General features: G+C 34.7%; 1 protein-coding gene across 21 annotated transcripts in view; it reads right to left on the reverse strand.

The window, feature by feature from the left end:
• Window positions 1-20,478, reverse strand: part of Kdm6a (lysine demethylase 6A) — a 128,261-nt gene that overhangs the window by 62,206 nt on the left and 45,577 nt on the right. For all 21 annotated transcript variants that reach the window (XM_050160868.1, XM_050160865.1, XM_050160870.1 and 18 more), the window contains 2 exons: window positions 17,422-17,480; window positions 7,353-7,473 (listed from right to left, as the gene is read on the reverse strand). In XM_050160868.1, coding sequence (XP_050016825.1) covers window positions 7,353-7,473; window positions 17,422-17,480 — 180 coding nt within the window. The remainder of the gene's footprint in view (window positions 1-7,352; window positions 7,474-17,421; window positions 17,481-20,478) is intronic.

Genomic DNA, 20,478 nt, shown 5'->3' on the forward strand with positions numbered 1-20,478 from the left:
TGGAGGTGGGTGGTCCTTGGACGTCCCACAGGGCAGGGAACCCTGATTGCTCTTTGGGCTGAAGAGGGAGGGGGACTTGATTGGGGGAAGGGGAAGAAAATGGGAGGCGGTGGCGGGGAAGAGACAGAAACCTTTAATAAATAAATAAATTAAAAAAAAGAATCAATAGTATTTCTGAAGGAAGAAATATACAATGCAACTGTAAGTAGAAAAAAAATACTAAAATTTCTACCAGAATATTACTCTAATGGCTTTTAATGTATGCTTAAACACACAAAAGAAACAAGTATTAAGATTCATCTCTTAAGGCTTATTATGCTGTAATGAAGACAAACTTTATTTGTAAATTATCTGGACTTAGTGGAATTATTACCAATAATAGACACACTCGAGTATGAAGTTCATTAAAGAAAAAGTTTAAAAATACAGAACATGCCTTCCTCACTGTGTTTGTTACAATCAATTCAAACAATTAAGTACAGACAGCTTCTATGACATCAATACTATGTCAATCCTTTAGAGAAGAATTTCTTCTCTTAGTACCTTGCTATAGGCCAAATTCAACACTAAATCTTAAGTTTTAAAGCTTTCAACAAATCTTTCTAAACTACTGGAGAACATGAGGATCATTACAATCACCTTTTAAAAAGGTAAATCCTATGGGTGAGATATTCTCTCTCAATCCATTCCAAGACTAGGATCTTTAAAATGGCAGAAGACATAAGATTATGAAAGAAAGAGAACATATCAGATATGCAAAAGGAATAGTAACTGTCACTGTTTCCAGACAACTGAAATGTAAGGTCAAACTATCAATAAAAAAACAGATATTTCAAAATGTAATAGTATGGATGAAATTAATATCTAATATTCAAATTCCTAGGGCGCATTTCTTCAGTTTAGAATAGCTTAACTACATGAAACAAACTGTATATCTATAATAACAAAAAAGTGAAGCATTTCATAGATTCAAAGATGGTTTCTAAGAAGGAAGTAAATATCTTATCTTAGTTTATCATTTTTGGAGCTACTATGTCAGCATTTTAAACTGAGAATAAAATTTTTAAGTTTTGAACCAGGTATAGTGGTTCATACTTGTAGTCCCAGCACTCAGGCGTTGAGACAAGAGGACTGGAAATTCTAGGTCAGCCTAGTCTGTACATGGTAAGATCAAAGCTAACATGAGCTACATATCAAGATCATATTTTAAAAAGGATTACTATGTTTTATGTAGGATATAAGATTACATCAACATCAGTAAATGAAATAGTTTCAAGTAAGGTAAAAACAATGTGAAGTGCTATTCTCCTTAAATGTTGACTATAAGAAGGTAAAAGAATAAAGTGATGTACTAAGGCATTCAGCAAAAACAACTCAATATCCGTTTATTTTTAAATAACAACTAAACTTTTATCCTAATTGTTTTGAGTCTATACTATAAGTAGGTATTTTAACATTTTATAGCCTCTTCACTTCAATATCTAGCCATTTAGAAATACCAATACATAGTAAAGAGCCACATTTTCACTTAAAAAAAGGCATCATTTGAGTTAAACCCATTTATGTTCAACTGTCCTTTTTATTCTCATCTCATCCCTTTCATATGAACCCCTTCAATCACTTATCATCTTCAAACATCAAATTATAAAAAAAGTTAGCAACAATCTATAACTTTTGAGTAAAAAGAGAAAAAAAAGGTTGAGAGAGCCCTTTTAAAAAATGGCTGGAAATGGGGAAAAAAGAGGCAGAGGCAGGCAGTTACCTGTGAATTCAAGACCATCCTGGTCTACAGAGCTTCAGGACAGACAGGGATACACAAAGAAACCTTGTCTCAAAAATGTAAACAAAAAGAGTCAGTGAGATGGTTCAGTAGATAAAAGATCAATAGAGAACTTGACTTAAATCACTGAGAACCATGTGATAAAGGGGAGAATCAGCTACCACAAGTTGTTCTTTGACCCACAGGAACAGGAAAGATAAATTAGAAAGATAGACCAGACAGACAGATGATCAATCTGAATGTTCTTTTGGGCAGCAAGATTTATTTTCTTTTAAGTATGTGTGGGTGACCAAGTATCCACTGAGGACAGAAGAGGACAGTCCCTGGAAGATGGACTTACAGGCAACATAGGTGAGAGGACCTGAATTCAGGTCCTCTGGAAGGGTGGTAAGTGCTCCTAAGCACTAAGCCAACTTTCCAGCTAGCTCCAAAATGTAAAAGTTCTTAACTTGATATACTTTAATAATATTTAAATATACAAATAATAGAATTTCTTGATACATTAAACAGATGCACTGGCATTAACTGACTGAAGAACACGGAAATAATTTTAACAGTATACCAGGGTGTTGAAACTAGGGGCAATATAGAAACTATTCATCACAATTAGTGCACTTTTAGAAAAGTATACAAAAATAAGTAATTAGCATTAACAGCATTAAAAGGAAATTTAAAAAAAAACACACCCTAAATTTATTGATTTTTTTTTAAAAACAAGTATTATCTGATGCAAAAAAGAAATTTTTTAAAATGCCATATAGACTTATCACCCTAAAATGAAGTCTCATTCAGGTAATAGTAAACCAGTTTACAAATTGAGAAATGTGCCCAGGACAAACTAAACACATGGGATAATTTACTGGCTAATTTAATGGGAAAAAAAATAACACCATGATTGACAAATGAGATAATTAACTTTATATTTCTGTGGATAGGCAGACTGACAAAAACAAAACAAAACACACACAAACAAAATAAAACAAAATATATACACAACCAATGAAGGCACAGTAGTACACACAGATCACACATATCATAGGACTTAGGAGACAGAAAGATCAAGAATTCAAGGCTAGAGGCTGGAGAGATGGCTCAGTGATTAGGAGCACCAACTACTCTTTCAGAGGACTTAGGTTCAATTCCCTGCACCCATAGAGCAACTCACAAACTTCTGTAATTTTAGTTCCTCGGGCACCAGGTAAACAAGTAGTAAACAGATATACATTAAGACAAAATACCCATACACATAAAATAAATAAAATTTAATTAAAAAAATAGTTCAGGACTAACTTTTCCTAGGTTCATGGTTGGACTGGGTTGCATGAGATACTATCTCAAAACAACAACAAAACAAAACAATGGGGGAGGGGGACACACCACACCCAAATCAAAAACCAACTGTACTAAAAAGAACTAAAGAACTGAAGCTGGACATGAGAGCACACACCTGTGAACCCAGCAGTAGGGCTGAGACTAGACCAGCTCAGACTAATAAGGCGGTCCTATCTCACATTCCTTTATAGTTGGAAAAAAAAAAGGCTATAAGACACAGAATATGTATAGAAATATTTATCCATGTACATCTTTATAACACATATATTATACACATAATTATATAATATTCTATATTATGCAACATATATTTAGGTATACCTTCATAATTATTCTGGTTCAGTAGACAGAATCAAAAATTAGTAATTTTATTAAAGTTACAAAATTAGTTACAAGGTATGTGGCAGAATCAAATTTCAAAACCAAATTTGCTTGCTATGAGAGCTGTTACTATAGTACCCAAAATAGAATGAATCTGTTTTAGAGATGTATTTTGATAAAAATATTATGAAACACTGACTAAAATAAGGAGGCTCTGGATCCATTTCATGTATGGATAAAAGGAATCTAGTAAGAAAATAAATTATTTTTATATAAATACCCTTTTAAAAGTCTTATACTTATACTTATACAAGCAACATCTCTCTTCAGGAAAAAGTCAAGGAGATAAAGTAGAGAAGAACTGATCAGAAGCTAGACCTATAGCTCAGTAGTTAAGAGTGTTTGTTGCTCAATCATGAAGACGAGAGTTTAAATGTCAGCTCCCATGTCACAAGCAGGGTGTGATCTAAATGTCTGTAAGTTTATCTGTGAAGGGGACAGAGAAAGGAAAACTGCTGGGGCTTGAAGGCTTCCAGACTAGCTGAGAAACTGTGAGCTAGTTCTACAGTTTAGGAAGAAACCCTAATGAGAGAATGAAGAAGACATCCTCTTCTGGGTTCAAAGCATGCACACCTGCATATAAATACATATACTTCCACTTTTTTAAAAAAAAATCTGATCTGTAATGGAAGGAATATTCACAGTACCCTCATTACTAAAATATTCTTTTATTCGTTTCATCCCTTCAATATGTAGAAACAGTATATTTACAGACTTGAACCTTGCTCAAAGACTGAGTATAACTGTTCTAAGAATGACATCTCCTTTGATAAACAATTAGAAAAGACCATGTTTTATTTCATCTAATGAGATGAAAGATGAAATACTTCTGAAAAGATTAACATGAAGATAGGATCATTCTCCTGAATGAATGATGACCACTACCCATTGACATTACTAATAAATGACAGCACTATACTAGGCACAAAAACTACTACATGTGACTACATGTGACTCATCCACTAAAAAAAAAAAAAAAAAAAAAGTCAAAATAGAACTAAAAGGAATCATCTTTGATGAAACTTCGGGTCAATTTACTCAACTAATTCTAAAGGTTTGATTTCATACATGAGCTACTTAATTTAATTAAATTTACTTGTATTTATATATGCATACATGTGTGGAGGTCAGAAGACAACCTTCAGGAATCTGTTCTCTCTATCTACCATGTGGGTCCTCAGGAACTAACTCATCAGGCTCAATGAAAGAGATCTTTTCTCTGCTAACACTGCAGCCTAAAAGGCATCTATTCCAACATACTGTGCTATAATAAAGTCTGATGTGGTAGAAGAATCATCAGAGGTTCTCCCCTTATCCAGATGGAGGTAAAATATTTCCTTTAAAAAAAAAAAAAACAAAAAACTGGAAGTCGTCCAAGGGAGAAGTGAACATCCTTCTAATTTCTACCTCCATGCACTGCAAGCTAAACATTTACAATAATAAACAAAAATAGCTGCTCTTGGAACCAAAAAAATTGCTGAGATTCAAAAATTTCCATTTAATAGACAATGAATACATAATTTAGAGAAAAGGCTTTACAAAATAAGTATTAATGCAAAAAGAAAATCAAATCAATACCTCGATATTGTGAAAAAGAAAAATATCAAGAGTTCTTAAAATCACCTGTTTGTAGAAATCTATTAAATATCTGGATGTTATCAATTATTTTAAACAAATAACAACTCCCTCCCTAAAAAGAAGGCAGCCCTTACTTGGAGCATTCTTGGTAAGACAAACATGATCAAGATTTGTTAGTATTTTTTTACCTTAGCACTGAAAAACTATACATGAATATTTTGGTTGAGAAGCAGGAATGTTTCTTGTTAGATTTGAAATATCACACCTCCTGATTTAAAGGAACTTCCTAATATTGTTGCTTTCTTGAAAACAGAATTTTTTTTCAGACATTACTAAAGTTATCACTGTACTAACATTCAGGTATAGTTACATTCTGTAGTTTGGAACACATCTCATTACCACGCACAATGCATACCCGTAATAAAGTTTGTTAACTGCTATCAATCCTTCTACAATTAAGAGAGATGTTTATTTTGTGTAATAAAAGTTAGAAATCTTTGATAGCTAATGAAAACTGACTATCTAGAAGGAACTTTTAAAGTATATAAGATGACATTTCTAAATCTATTTTCTACTTCAAAACCAATGATTTATCATAGTTTATTTTAAAAAAATATTCCACTAAGCTGAGAAAAACTGTAAATTCTAGGTATTATACTCTGCACACTACTTAGAGTCATGCTGGGACCTATTCCTCTACTGCACTTACCTTCAATTATTGTGGTCTACATTTTTTACAATCTCTTTGTCTTAATGTTCTTGGTTGCATAACTCTTATCATTTTTCTTTATAAAAGCATGAAAGGTTGGAGGAAAAACAGTATTTGCACAGTTTTCTATAGTGGTATAGTATATGTGTTTTAATAATAAAGCTTGCCTGAAGATCAGAACACAAAGCCATACAGGCCAGGCAGTAGCTGCACACACCTTTAATCCCAGCAGCCACACTAGTCAGTCATACATGCCAGGCAGTGGTGGCGGCACACACCTTTAATCACAGCACCCACATTAGTTAGTAGTAGAGGCCAGGTGGTGGTGGTGGTACAACCTTTAATCCCAGCACTAGAGAGGAATATAAAATGGGAGGAAACAGTTCTCACACTCAAGTCTCAGTCTGAGGATTTGTGGAGGCAGGATCACCCATTTCAGTCTGAGGTAGAGGTTAAAAGCTGGCTGCTTTGTTTTTCTGATCTTCAGCTTGAACCTGATATCTGTTTCTGGGTTTTTATTATTCATGCTATGGTTTTCTACTTTAAAAATCTAGAACAATTAGGAACACTTAAAGATAGTTTAAAAACAAAACACTTCTTGGCAGTTCCTTACTAGTGAGCTCAAATTACAACCAAATATGAAGTCATTTTTTTTCTCCCTTCTCTACCCTTCCCACAACCTTTAGAATCATGATCAATATGCAACAAAATTCAGCAGTCATTAAGTTCATAAAACTGAAAGCTTGCCCCTAGGACATGTAATCTTTCCAAATTAAAAATTTTTGTCATGTAGGTTAAGTGTTATTTTCATGAAAGTCCTAGTAATGATGTCAAAGGCAGAAGAAACTCAATATAAAATGAAAATTGGGAGAAATACTGAATGTCCACTGGTAGGAAGATACTCAACCAACAACATATTATTTTTTCCCAACAATATTTATACTTATAAACCAGTAGTCCAAATGCCACGAAAATAGTTTTTATTATATAAATGCAAGACATCTCTTGCTAGCCGGGCGGTGGTGGCGCACGCCTTTAATCCCAGCACTCAGGAGGCAGAGGCAGGTGGATCTCTGTGAGTTCAAGACCAGCCTGGTCGACAGAGCTAGTTCCAGGACAGGCTCCAAAGCCACAGAGAAACCAAAAGACATGTCTTGCTGGTTGAAGTGGACAAATTTATATAAAGTTATGTAAAGAAAAATGGTTGATGGCTAGGTCACAGAAAAAACATTAAGTAGCCGTCTGTGGCCTCTATAATGGACAATCACTTCTTCAGGGAATTGCAGATGCCCCAAGATTCTTTTCTAACAGAGACCTTAACAAAACTTAATACAAAAGTTTAATTACGGTATGATAAATTACCAGGCAGCTCTCAGTATCAAAACACATTGTATTATGAAATCCAATTTTTCTTTCATTTCATAGTTGATGTACAGTTCCTTCATCTAAATAAATTTTCTTTGAACGTGCCAATGTAAGTTAACATTTCTCAATGCTCTAATATTTAACAATAACAGCAACAATCAGAGAAACACAACATTGTATCTTGAAAAAAAAAACCCAACAACCTACCTTTAAACTAGACTCATAGTCTGTGTTCACTTTGAACATAAGCCCAAGTCGTAAATGAATTTCCTTGGCTCGACAAAAGCTGGGATCAACATAAAGCACCTCCTGAAATGCTTTAATTGCCCTGAAAGAATATAGACATAAGATATCTTAACTTTTTACATGAGCATGTTTTTCTGCTTGGTAGTACAGTAAAACTCGTTTTATGCAAAACTATTTTTAAATATCTCAGGTTTATAAAAATAATATGTTATTAAAAACTAAACAGGAGTACCTAGCCCTTTTATACATTTAAATGTACATGGTCTAATTTCATATAAAATGGGAAAATTAAACTTATTCCAAATTATTCAAACAAACAATACTTCATGGTTTAATAAAATTCTGTGTAAATAAACAGTTTCACTGCTTCTGGAATTTTTTGGGAGAGGTAGAGAAGAATACACAAAAAGGTTTGACTTAAAAGAAGAGGGCAAAGTTTAGGGATTAATCATATTTCTAGTCTATTATATAAACTAAGTCTTCTTTTTAAAACTTTGTAGCTGCTTTCCATGTTTTGGCATGCAATCCAGTTGCATTTTATATTGCTTTAGTGAGGAGTCAAGTTTTCATTTCTGTATTAATATCCAACAACTCCCACATTATTTATAGAAAAGACCATCCTTACTTAAAAGCTCAACGGAAATGCTGACATTCACGTGCATCTGTTTCTAAGTTTGTATTCTAGTTAACTTTCCTTGGTCTATCAGTTTCTTTTCCTCAAATTCTCATTGTATAATTTCTTTTTTTTAAAAAAAAAAGTATGATTTCAAGCAGAACAAATCCAGGGAAGAGATTCTTCTTACTGAATAGACTTCTATTATGTCATTGCCTAACTTGATCATGTTAATTAATTACCACCTGCTCAAAAGGAGTATTCAAAATGCTTTGAATTTTAAAAGTTACAAATCTACTGGAATAGGGATGCAGTTCAGATGGCACAGTGCTTACTTAACATGCATGAAGCCCTATGTTTGATCCTCAGCACCTCATAAGTCCAGCATGGTGATTAATGGCTGTTTATCTTATACTCAGAAGGTAGAGAGAAAGACAATGAATCAGTCTAGGCTACTGAGACCCTTTCTCTAAAATGAAAATGTCACAAATGCAAGATCTCCTGAGAAAATTGGGAGCCATGGAAGTGGTAGGAGAACAAGGAAAGAGATATCTTGATTGAGGGAGCCATCATGGGGCTAGCAAGAAACCTACCAGGAATCCACCAGGATGATCCTAGCTAATATCCAAAGCAATTGTGGAGGGAGTGCCTGAACTGGCCCTTCCCTATAGTCAGATTGATGACTATACCTTCATCCAGCAGTTAATGGAATCAGATGCAGAGATCCACAGCGGAGCACTGGGCTAAGCTCCCAAAATTCAACTGAAGAGGAGGAGCAGTAATATAAACAAAAGGGTCAAGACCATGATGGGGATACTCACTGAAATAGCTCAACTGAGCTAATGGGACTCTGAACTGATAGTAGGGGAACCAGCATGGGACCAAACTAGACCACTCTAAATGTGGGTGATAGTTGAATGGCTGGGGCAGACTGTGGGGCCACTGACAGTGAGACCAGGATCTATCCCTACTGCTCATACCGGCTTTTTGGAACCTATTCCCTTTGAAGGGATACCTTATTCAGCCTAGATAAAGTGGGGAGGGCCTTGATCCTGCCTCAAAGCAATGTGCTAGACTTTGGTGACTCCCCATGGGAAGCCTTAGCCTCTAAGGAGTGGATAGGGGGGTGTGGTGGTGGGAGGGGGAGGGAGCTAGAACTGGGATGGTATATTAAATGAAAAAAGATAGTTTTCTTTTAAAAATTAACTAATTTAAAAAATGTCACAAATGTTAATATAATTACATAGCAGGAAAAAGTAAAATAAAATATCAAAATCTACTGAGTTATGGTAATATTTAAATCCTATTGATTTAAAACTTCTACTAAATGATGTATCATTCTACCAGTATCATATATTCTTTGTAAAGCTTTTTAAGAGCTAGCACTAGTCTTATAATCATTAAGCTGGCTATTATGAATCTTAGAATTTTCTGAAATAATCTAAATATATTTATACAAAAATATATCACAAAATACTTCATATGTCTTTAGTAATTTTAATGAATCACACCTTATCTAGTCTTTTTCTTTTAAAAAAGTGACTATTTATATACATGTTTATTTGCAATGTTAAAGACTTCTACTAGACAGTTTGTCAAGAGGAACAAACCTTTATACCTGTTTATGGCAGCATTTGACTTTCTTCCTGAAGAAATAGGTATTTATCTGATAGTTGATTTTAATAAGTGGGTGGGAAATGTGTTAAGAGAGGAGTCAAAGGGCTGACAGAAAATAATGGGGGGGGATTTAAAATCTTATTTAAAATGTGTCACTCAGTGCAAGCACAAGGAGAGAAGACAGTGCATGCCTGTGGGCAGAAGCGTCAAGAAGGTCAGAAAGAGAGACCAAGAGCTCAGTGGAAGAATATATGAGGCCCTAGGTTCAGATCTAGCAGCAGCCCTTTGCTCTCCACAAAAACAGGCCACTTACTAACAAATGATACCAATTTGAACACATACAGTATGCCTGAAAAACAGTACACAGAAAGGGTTCAGAAGCTTTTAGGGTAGTGGTAATATTTTACTTCTTCACCCAGATGACAGCTATACTAATGTTTATTTTTCACAATAGCATGTTATGATATGTATTTATTATTTAGACCACTTAAGGTATACTTGTACTAACAAAAACCATGACCTAGAAATAAAGATGTAACTGAGCTAGAAGAGTGCTTGCCTAGGTTTCAACCTCAGCACTAAACAAACCAGAGTTGCTGGAACAGGTTGACAATCTCAGCACTGAGGAAGTGGAGGCAGGGGGATTAGAAATTAGAGAGCATCCTGGCTACCTAGCCAGTGAGTTTAAGGCAAGCCTGGGATACATGAGACTGTCTCAAAAATATAGAAGTCATGATAAATGCTTCACAATGTCCTTAAGAGATGAGTCAGAAAAACTGCTAAGCAATGTGCACATGTGCCAATAAAAACCCCAGGCAGGTGTGAGCCATAGACAAGAAAGAAAAGTGGAAAGGCAGAAAAGAAGTTAGGAAAGAAAAAAGAAAGTTTATGAGGAAAAAAAGATAAGATTGCATGACATCAGTAAAACTCCATCTTCAAAAATATTTCCTGTTCTATCTCAATTAAAATTCTAGTTCTTCCCCAAATGTACTGTTTTGGGATGTGGACAAACATGGCTTTATGTTAATATAATCTCTGATTAGGCAATCAGTCTAGATTCAGAAACACTAAAAACACATTAGGCTCAGTCTATGTTCACTCTTTAAAGTCTAAAAGTGTCAAGGCAGACACACATGCACAAATGCACAAACAGCAATATATATCCTAATCATCAAGTTCTCCTTGATGCTATGTTATAAACAATCCTCAGCATTTCATTATTAGAACATTTAAAAAACCCTTAAAGATATTTTTCCTGGGGGGGGTAAGGGGGCTGGAAAAATAGCTCAGCGGTTCAGAGTACTGACTGCTTTTTTTTTTAATTGAAAAAAATTTCCGCCTCCGCCCCCCCTCCCATTTCCCTCCTCCTCCCTTCACTCCTCTCCCCTCCCCCCACTCCTCTCCCCTGCTTTTCCAGAGGATCCAGGTTCAAATTACAGCCCCCACATGGCAGCTCACAACTGTCCATAACTCCAAGATCTGACACCCTCATACAGTGTGTGTGTGTGTGTGTGTGTGTGTGTGTGTGTGTGAGAGAGAGAGAGAGAGACAGACAGACAGACAGACAGATAGACAGACAGACAGAGGGGGAGAGAGAGATTGATTTTGTGTGTGCATGATAAGTTTGTGTTACATTTAACATTGTGGGCAGTTGCCAGTTAGTTTCAATCTCAGCTGGTTGTTGGCTGTTCTTCCTCAGCCCATCTCAAAATTTTCTTTTTGCAAATACTGGTACTCTTGTCTTCACTACTTCTGTTTTATACCTATGGTATACTGTTTCTACTTTTTCTAAGCTTGTTCCTTCAGGTCTTCATTCTTTTCTTCTTCTCTAAACCATCATCAACAAGAACAAATCAACTTAACATGTTAACTGATGCCATCACTTGAATACAATCAATACAGTTATTTGTTGAGAAGGAAGAACTCTACAGGCTCTTTACTAACCAAGATCACCTAACAGACAATACATTTATTCACATATCTAAGTTTGACTTTCTGCCTAAACTTTTGCTGGTTTTTCTCTTGTGTGACACTTGGGCATTACACATCCCAGGAAAACAGAAGGTGGGAAGAGAGAATGCCGCTAAAGATTACATTCAAATTTTGGTTATTATCTTACTGTATATTCCTCTCTCTCCGAAATACATGGAGACTGAATATAGTCTCTGCAACACAAACTAGATGGTATCACTATTAAATATTTTATCCTGATAGAATTTTAAAGCAATTTAATTTAATCTTAAATGGCTACTAAAAAAACTGTACAAAATACTTTGATAACACAATGCCTAGAAAAATTCAGTTTTCAAATAGGCAAAGCATACATTTGACTGGAAAAAAAATTTAAGGAACATATAGCTGTGCCTAGTACTATTGCTAATTTTTTTAATAACCTAGAAGCAAGTTTTTATATCACCAGATTATTTCTATTGATTTTTTGGGGGCTAAAGAATTGTTTCATTTAATCATAAGTTTAAAAAGAAAATTATATAAATCTAAATCCCCAATAGCACTAATTCCACAAAAACACACATGTGCTAAATATACTTTAAAAGAATGGTCACTTTTTAAACAGATTTCTAGAAAAATCATACTACAAAGAGAGGAGGGGGAGGGGGGAAGAGAGAAAGAGAGACACAATCATTTAGATCTATAGCAAACAATTCTAACAGAATGTCCCTTCCACATTTTTGGCATATTTGTAAAGAGAAATAACAAAACCTGAAGTGTCTAGGGATAATTATGCTATTTTCAGAGTGTTTCCTCAAAAACAAAGGGGAAATGAAGAAATTACATAATTTTTCATACAAATTAAATAATAGTCTACCTCTAAGTTAGTAGTAAAATACACATATACAATATATATGTACTCCCATACATATACATTCAGAAATTTACAGGCTCTTTTTAAGAGAAAATTAGAAAGAATTGATGAATTAACCAAAGAGACAGGTGGGTAAGATTTTCGAAGAAAAAAAAAAAAAGCTTCTGGTCTCTTTAGGGAATGCTAATGTAGTGTGATTAGCACAAAAAATAAACTTGGCTACAAGGATCATTTGAGGTAGAATTAGAAGAGGCAGGAAATGTGAGGCTTAGAAAAAGCACATTGCAGGTGCCTGTGCTGACATTTGCTAGTGAATCACCTCCCTCCTCTCTCTAGCCCTCTTTAGAAAATCTTCAATCACCATTACAATAAGTAGGGCACATTTTCCCCTCCTGTACTGCAAAATTTAAATATTTAGCCCCTAATTCCCCTGACGTTTAACTAATCAAAACCCTTACAAATTCTCTCTGGTCATCTTTGTCTCACTAGTAAACTATATATTGTCAGAACTGCCTTAAATGTTCAAGTTTTGTTTCCCCAAAAGAGATTATTTAATAAACTCAGTATGTTAACATCAACTATTTATTGATAATAAAATTTCAAACTAAAAGCATGTTTGTTTAATAGCTCAAAAATAACCAATAAATGGAGGTTTTGATCAGACTCAATGCCAGACAAGCCTTGGGAACAATGGTATCAAAGCTGTATTAGGTTTATTTTTTCCCCTAATTTCTTACATCTTATCAGAATGCTTTAAAATCGTCACTAAAACCACCCATCTTTTCCCCTACTACATTCAGTGAAATGACCATACAGGAGAGCAGAAATTCTTTCTCCCTTAAGAGCGCACAGTACTGACTGCTGTAGAAATGAATCCTAAAAAGCTGTACAAATAATATGTTAACATCTGTTCTTTAAAGCTCATCTCCACCTTCTCAATTAATCCCTTTTGATAACCTATCATAGTTGCCAATTACATTTGGAAACCTAAATTTCAAAATCTATGCATGTAGCACGGAACTATGTATCGCTTACATTTGCCATAGTGAGGCAACACTGATATTGATCAATGGAAAGTATACTAACAGAAAATGCCAGAGATAGGTGATAAAGATATACATATCTTAGATATGCATTTAAGGATATGGCTAAAACCTGTACTGAAAAGAAAAGTTTCTATTTCTTTAATTATACTTTCAAGAGTTAATTTTCCTCATCTTTTTCTGCCCATCTAAATTTCCCTTTTCTCTTTATACTCTCACATGAGGATAATAGGTAGCCTATGAAGACATCTTTATTTCAAAGTAACCCTAGCAATTGACCACTTTCATGCACACAAGCATGTACAAATAAAAGAACTCCTTTAAGAGACCATTGCACATAATCATGAGTTTCCATGTCTTTATTTTCCAATCTGGACATCTCACCTTAAACTCCTAGATTTCTGAGTATTAATAATAATAGAGCTGAAAAGTCAGAATTCAAATGAGGATCTAACAATTGCTCTAATGTATTAGTAACCAACTATGAGCTCCTCTGCCTAAGAAGAGGCTGTTACTAAAACTAGAGAAGTTAATGAATGTAATTAAATGAAACAGACCCACCAAAAACAAAATTCCCACCAAAAAAATGAAGAGCCTAATCTGTCAAGAAACAGGTTAACAGTAAAAACATAGTTAATAAAGTAATAATATATTAGTATCACCAACCTAAAACACGCATGTTGGTTAGACGCATTGTAAGATACTCTGTCTCATCAAATGCCAAGAGGCATCATTACCAAATACAAACCTTATTTAAATTCTACCTGTACAAAAATTACAATATTCTGAGACATTTCTTTGTATAGATAATTAAAAGAAAAAAAAACTTTTCTAACACTTCAACAAATTTCAAAGAATTTGGTGTTCAACCAGAAGTTCCTAATAGCAGTCAATATTTATCATGAAACATGTAACAGAGCATAAAGTAATTCAATCTAAATAAATTACTGTTAAATCAGTCTGTACTCTGAAACTCTCATCAAGCACTATTGTGTGCTTTTCTGTTTGCAATTGTTCAAGCAATACCAAAACAAGCTAAAGTAGAAACATGAGATGTAGACTTGGGAGAGAGAAGGGTGTTGACCAGCAAGCAAGTAAAAACACATCACCAGGGAGACTTTATGGACAAAGGTTTAAGGTGTATTATTCACGAAGTAGCCGAAGACTGAAATTTAAGACATAAGAAAATGGTGGTGGACTAAGAATAGATCAACAGAAGGCACTTATTTAAACATTGCCTTGTCCCCTTTATCACTCAGTTTCATTTCTGACATCAACTGAATAATGTAGAAATCATATATTATGAATCAAAACTAGCATGGTCATGACTTATTAAGTAATAACAACTTCATTACTAATTTTGTTCTTACCTTCAATGAAGAGATAAGCTCTGAGTTAACCATAGGTTTGTGACATAAAAATATCCATTCTTAAACTGGAGAGTTCCTTGCTTTTTTCTTACATTATTTCCAATGAACCATAAAGATTTACCAATGTGCCCAAGAGAACCACTACAAATATGAACCAAAAAACACAGATGCCTATTCGCATCTGTGATGTCACCAGAGTCTGAGATAGGAAGACTGCCATAAATTTAAAGACACAAAGTGATACTTTAAAAAAAAAAAAAAAAAAAAAAAAGAAGAGGAGGAGGAGGAGGAGGAGGAGGAGGAGGAAGAGAGAAAAGAAAGGCTAGATGTAGAGGTACACGCCTCTCAACTGAGGCAGAGGCAGAGAGGCAGAGGCAAAAGGAGATCACTATGAGTTCCAGGCCAGCCAAGACTGAACAGTTAGTCATACCTAGTAATCTTAAAACTTACAGGCACAGTATAATAGGAAAAAAAAAATCTATGCTTGAAGAATCTGTATATAAACCTTGCTTCTGTGACCAACCAAACAACTATGTAATACCAAGTTAAATACACACATAGCCTTTCCCCCACCTACAAAATTAAGAAGGAAAGCATAAATCACCTCTAAGACTATTTGTTAGTTTTCAAAATTTAGAATTTTTTACACCATGATAGGGTGTTTTAGAAAATTACAAGACTTAAAATTCTTTGGTTTCAAATATGATGCAATGGACACTAACGTTGTGGTAGTTTGGATGATAAAGGCTTCCATAGTTTCATATATTTGAATGCTTGGTCCCCAATTGGAGGAACTATTTAAGAATGGTTAGGAGGTAAGGCCTTGCGAGGGGATGAGGGGTGGAGGTGTCACCTGTTTTTGAGACTTCAAAATCCATTCCTAGTTCTCTCTTCCTCCCATTTGTGGATCAGGATGAATGTTTTTGGAAACTGCTCCAATACCATACCTGTCTGCTTGCTGCCACTTTCTCGACCATGATGGTCATGGATTCTAACCCTCTGAAACTTTAGCCCAATAAACTCTTCTATAAATTGCCTTGGTCATGCTGTCTTATACAGCAATAAAAAAGCAACAAAGAGAGAAGTTTAATTTAGGATTGCTGGATTGCCGTAAAGGAAGGAGTAACTTAAAAAAAATCTCAACCCTGGTATGGTGATTTATGTCTGTTATCCCAGCACTGGGAAGAAAGAGATGGAGGATCACCTTGAGTGATCTAAGCACTGTCTACTTAGTAAACATTCTGGGCTAGCCAGGGCTACATAGTAAGTCACTGAGTTGCTTTTCCCCCCACTTATTCTTTTTTTGGGGGGGGGTATATGGAGAAAGGGCTAAAGAGAAATGGTGTGATTGTTTTAATTTCAAAAAGTTAAAAATAAATGTTTAAAAAAGGTGATGTTTTATAAAGATAATCATAGCTTTATAAAGTTGACAAAGCAAAGCCATGTTCTTCTGGATGCTTAAAATATTAGAGCACAAAGGTATACCCTTAACATGTGATATTTCCTTAAAGGATCAAAAGCCAACCAAAAAAAAACTAAAAGCTAAGACAGAAGAAAATTAACAAATGTCACCCATGTCTAAAGTTTCCTTTTTAAGAAAGATGGAGGATATCATTGTCAATTCATGCAAAACTTCAATAAAAATATAAGTATACACATGAGTATATGACAGAATTGTAATCTTTGGCCAATAAAAGCAATCCCCTTCCTAAGGATTTCAACCATACCCACTTAGCTTAAAAAACTAGCACACAGAAGAAACTAGAACGAAAATCAGAAACACTTTAAATTGAAAATACCCACACAGGGCTTTATAGTTTAGAAAACATGCAATTCTTGGGTGACCTTCAAAATTTTCTAAAAGGCAAATGATTATACAGTAGTTTGATTGTTTCTGAAGTTAAGAGTATGAATCTCTCTACTCAAATTCTATATTCTTTCCATTAGAGCACACTTCTGTCTTGTCTGATAAAAAAGCAGTGGCAGAAAGAGGGTCACAGTAGCAGGGTCCTACATTTGACAGTCTATTCAAACTTAGGTGCTACTATTGTAACTTTATATTTTATAAGAGAGACAGAACAAACTTTTAATCTGGTACTGTTACTAAAAGTTGCAGTATGCTACCCAGTGTATGACTAACTTTCCAAAGTCAAAGAAAGTCAAAAAATAAAATAAAAATAAAATACTAGCCATCATGGATATTTCTCCTGCAGATCTTGGGATCTAAGTTTAATCATATTCATTCTCCAGTTCAAATAACCTAGGGGTCACCAGTCAACAATGAGTAATGGAGAAACTGAAAATTTTTCTTTTATATAACCCTCTTTGACTATGATCTTATAGCATAAATAGTTAAAAACACAAACAATTCTAAATAAACTAAGGTAGGTCAATACTTCTGAAGAAACAATCTAATTATCTCAGGAGATGACTGAAAACAGAAGAAAAGATTTACTAACAGCAACATTCTATTTAATACACTCTCAAACCAGAAAATATAAATAAAACAAGCTATTTATTGGAAACAACTGGAGTCAATTTTCTATATGACATGTTAACTTACCACTGAAATGCATTGTAATGGAAGTAGACCAAACCAAGACCGTATAAAAATGCAGCATTCTATAAAGAAAGGAAAAAGAGACTTTTAAGGCAAATAGTTATATGAAATGTCTATTATACTGTTGGGGCAAAACATGGTATTCACAATGTTTTAAGCTCTTAAAATTCTTATGCTATGAAACAATATATTTACAATATATTTTTCAAACACTAAAATGACAATTATAGCCGGGCGGTGGTGGCGCACACCTTTAATCCCAGCACTCGGGAGGCAGATGCAGGCGGATCTCTGTGAGTTCGAGACCAGCCTGGTCTGCAGAGCTAGTTCCAGGACAGGCTCCAAAGCCACAGAGAAACCCTGTCTCGAAACCCCCCCCCCCAAAAAAATAAAATAAAAAAAATTAAAATGACAATTATAAGTAAGCAGATGGCATAGAATCCAATCAACTTGGAAAAATATTCTTTTCTGGTTTCTGTCTAATCAAATTTGTTCTAGGGGGAAAAATATCAACTAGTAGAATTCAATCAGCAAATTAAACATAAACATCTATTCTTCAGAGCAAAGAAAATGCTTCGTTTGTACTATCTTATTTTTTCTATTTGCACACGTATATATGCTTTCTGTGCCTCCTGCCCTGATGGGGGACTTCAGCCAATCACATGCTGCTTAAGGTATCCCCCCCCCCCTGGGGCCACACAAAAAGCCCATAAAAACATCCATGTGCTCTTGCTCTTCTTCTTTGGGTTTCCTGTGCTCTTGGCATTCGCAGGATCTTTGGTCGTGTAAGTTTTCCCTCAATTATTAAAATCTTTTGAATTGAGCTGGTCTGGTTATTTATCAATCAACCACACCCCTTCACTGCCCCACAGTCCCCAAATCTTGAAACTCTTTAATTTTATGGTCATTAACACAGTGGGGTTGGGGACGGCGCTAAAATTCAACAGGAATTCATAATATAACTCCACAACAAATTTTACCACTAATAAAAGAATTAGATACCAAAGCAACACCTCCTGAATTACATTTATGGGTTTAACCACTGATTCTTTTTGTAGTTTAAAAAACAGGAGCTATACTTACTCTTATCCATTTTATCTCTCTCTCATATCCAAATAGCTAATTACTTTTAGGTTTTTGCTGTTGTTTTGGTTTCTTTTAGTTTTGTGGAGATAAGGGCTTATTATGAGCCTGGCTGATCTGTTACTCATTACACACAGCACAGGCTAGCCTTGAATTAGAAGCAATACTCTTCCTTTTGTTTCCCATGTACTGGATGACATGTACCACCACACTTAATCATACTCATCTTATACAAATGGCAAATGTTTGAGCATACATATATACTATACCAAAAATGGTGCAAAGCTGTTTTAGTAAATCTTTTCTAAAAGTCAAGCTTTCAAACCGTCCTTTTCTCAAAATTTCTCTGCTTTCTAACCATTAAAAAAATTTTAGACTGGGCCAGGCGGTGATGGCACACGCCTTTAATCTCAGCACTCCGGAGACAGAGGCAGGCAGATCTCTGTGAGTTCCAGGCAAGCCTGGTCTACAAGAACTAGTTCCAGGACAGCACCAAAAACTACGCATAAACCCTGTCTCAAAAATTTAAAAAAAAAAAAATTAAAACTGGGGCTGGAGAGATAGCTCAGTGGTTAAAAGCACTGGCTGCTCTTCCAGAGGACCGGGGTTCAATTGCAGCCATTCACATGGTAGTACACTACTATCTATAACTTCAATTCCAAGGGATCTGACACCTTCATGACAATGCACATAAAAAAGTTAAAATAAATTATCTTTATAAAAACTTAAACTATGCACTGGAGAGATGGCTCAGCTATTTAAAACATATGCTCCTCCAGAAAACCTGGGTTCAATTCCCAGCACCACATGGCAGCTCACAACCATCTATAACAGTTCCAGGAGATACAATCCCCTTTTCTGGTCTCCTTAGGGATCAAGCACATACACGGTATACAGATACACATGCAGGCAATACACCAACACATAAAATAAAAATAAATCTCACAAAATACTGAAACTTATTAAATTGCTTCTTTTTCAATTATGCTGTTATATTTTCTAAGAAGTATACCATTAACTAAAGGTTTTAGCACTAGTTAATAGGTTATTTGGTGAGTTGACCTAGCTGAACACCTGTAAGGAAATGAAGATGTTAGGAAGAAAGGAGGTCAATACAGGATGCACTGTGGAGCTGATTATGGTTGTTAGCAACTGGGACTCAATCTTGCTGTAAATCTCTGACAAATAGTGTGGAACACTTCTCAGAGTCATCTTGCCCTACGTGTAAGGAACCAGAGCACACAGCCCACAATAGTTATAAAACACTAACTTGAGAAAAAGAGTGGGTGGTTTAAGTTTAAAGCCCCAAATGTACACAGGTAGATAATTTTTTGCACAAGAATTTTTAATAATAAAAATTTTTCTAGGACTATATTGTTCATTTCCTTTAAAGTCGATGTGCCTTCTAAAAACACTGAAAAACATTTAACTACATTGTAAAATCTAATAATGTGGTAATTTACTTTCATTATATCCTCATTACCCCCAATTTTCCAAATGAGAACATTATATGTGACTAAGGGATACACAAAATTGAAGAGTTAAGAAGGTCTCAACATTCATTTTGAAAATTGGTATTTAATTTTCTTTAATTTTGCTAGAACTGTTTTTAATCAAAATCATTCATTTCCTATTCCATCCTCTGAACAATACTGAAGAGGCTGTACAAAACTAAAATAAAATGTATTTCCCAAATTCTCAAAAAAAAAAAAAACATGTAATATATGATACAGGAAGAAAAATATAGATACTCCCAATACAGGAACAGTTAAGAGTCACGAAATGCATTATCTATAAAGTCAAGACCTGAAAGATAATTACTTTCTTGGAAGATGGAAACAATAATTGAATCCCAACAAGTATCTCTAACTTCTAAATTTGTTCTTAGCACAATGTATCATGATACCATTGCTTAACAAGAACTTAGTTTTGTTCAGAATGGTAATATTTTCTATTTTATAAGACTAACAACCTCAT

The sequence above is a fragment of the Alexandromys fortis genome, unplaced genomic scaffold (genome assembly GCF_014885135.2).
Source record: "Alexandromys fortis isolate MF-2015 unplaced genomic scaffold, M_Fortis_MF-2015_v1.1 scaffold_83, whole genome shotgun sequence".
Lineage (NCBI taxonomy): Eukaryota > Metazoa > Chordata > Mammalia > Rodentia > Cricetidae > Alexandromys > Alexandromys fortis.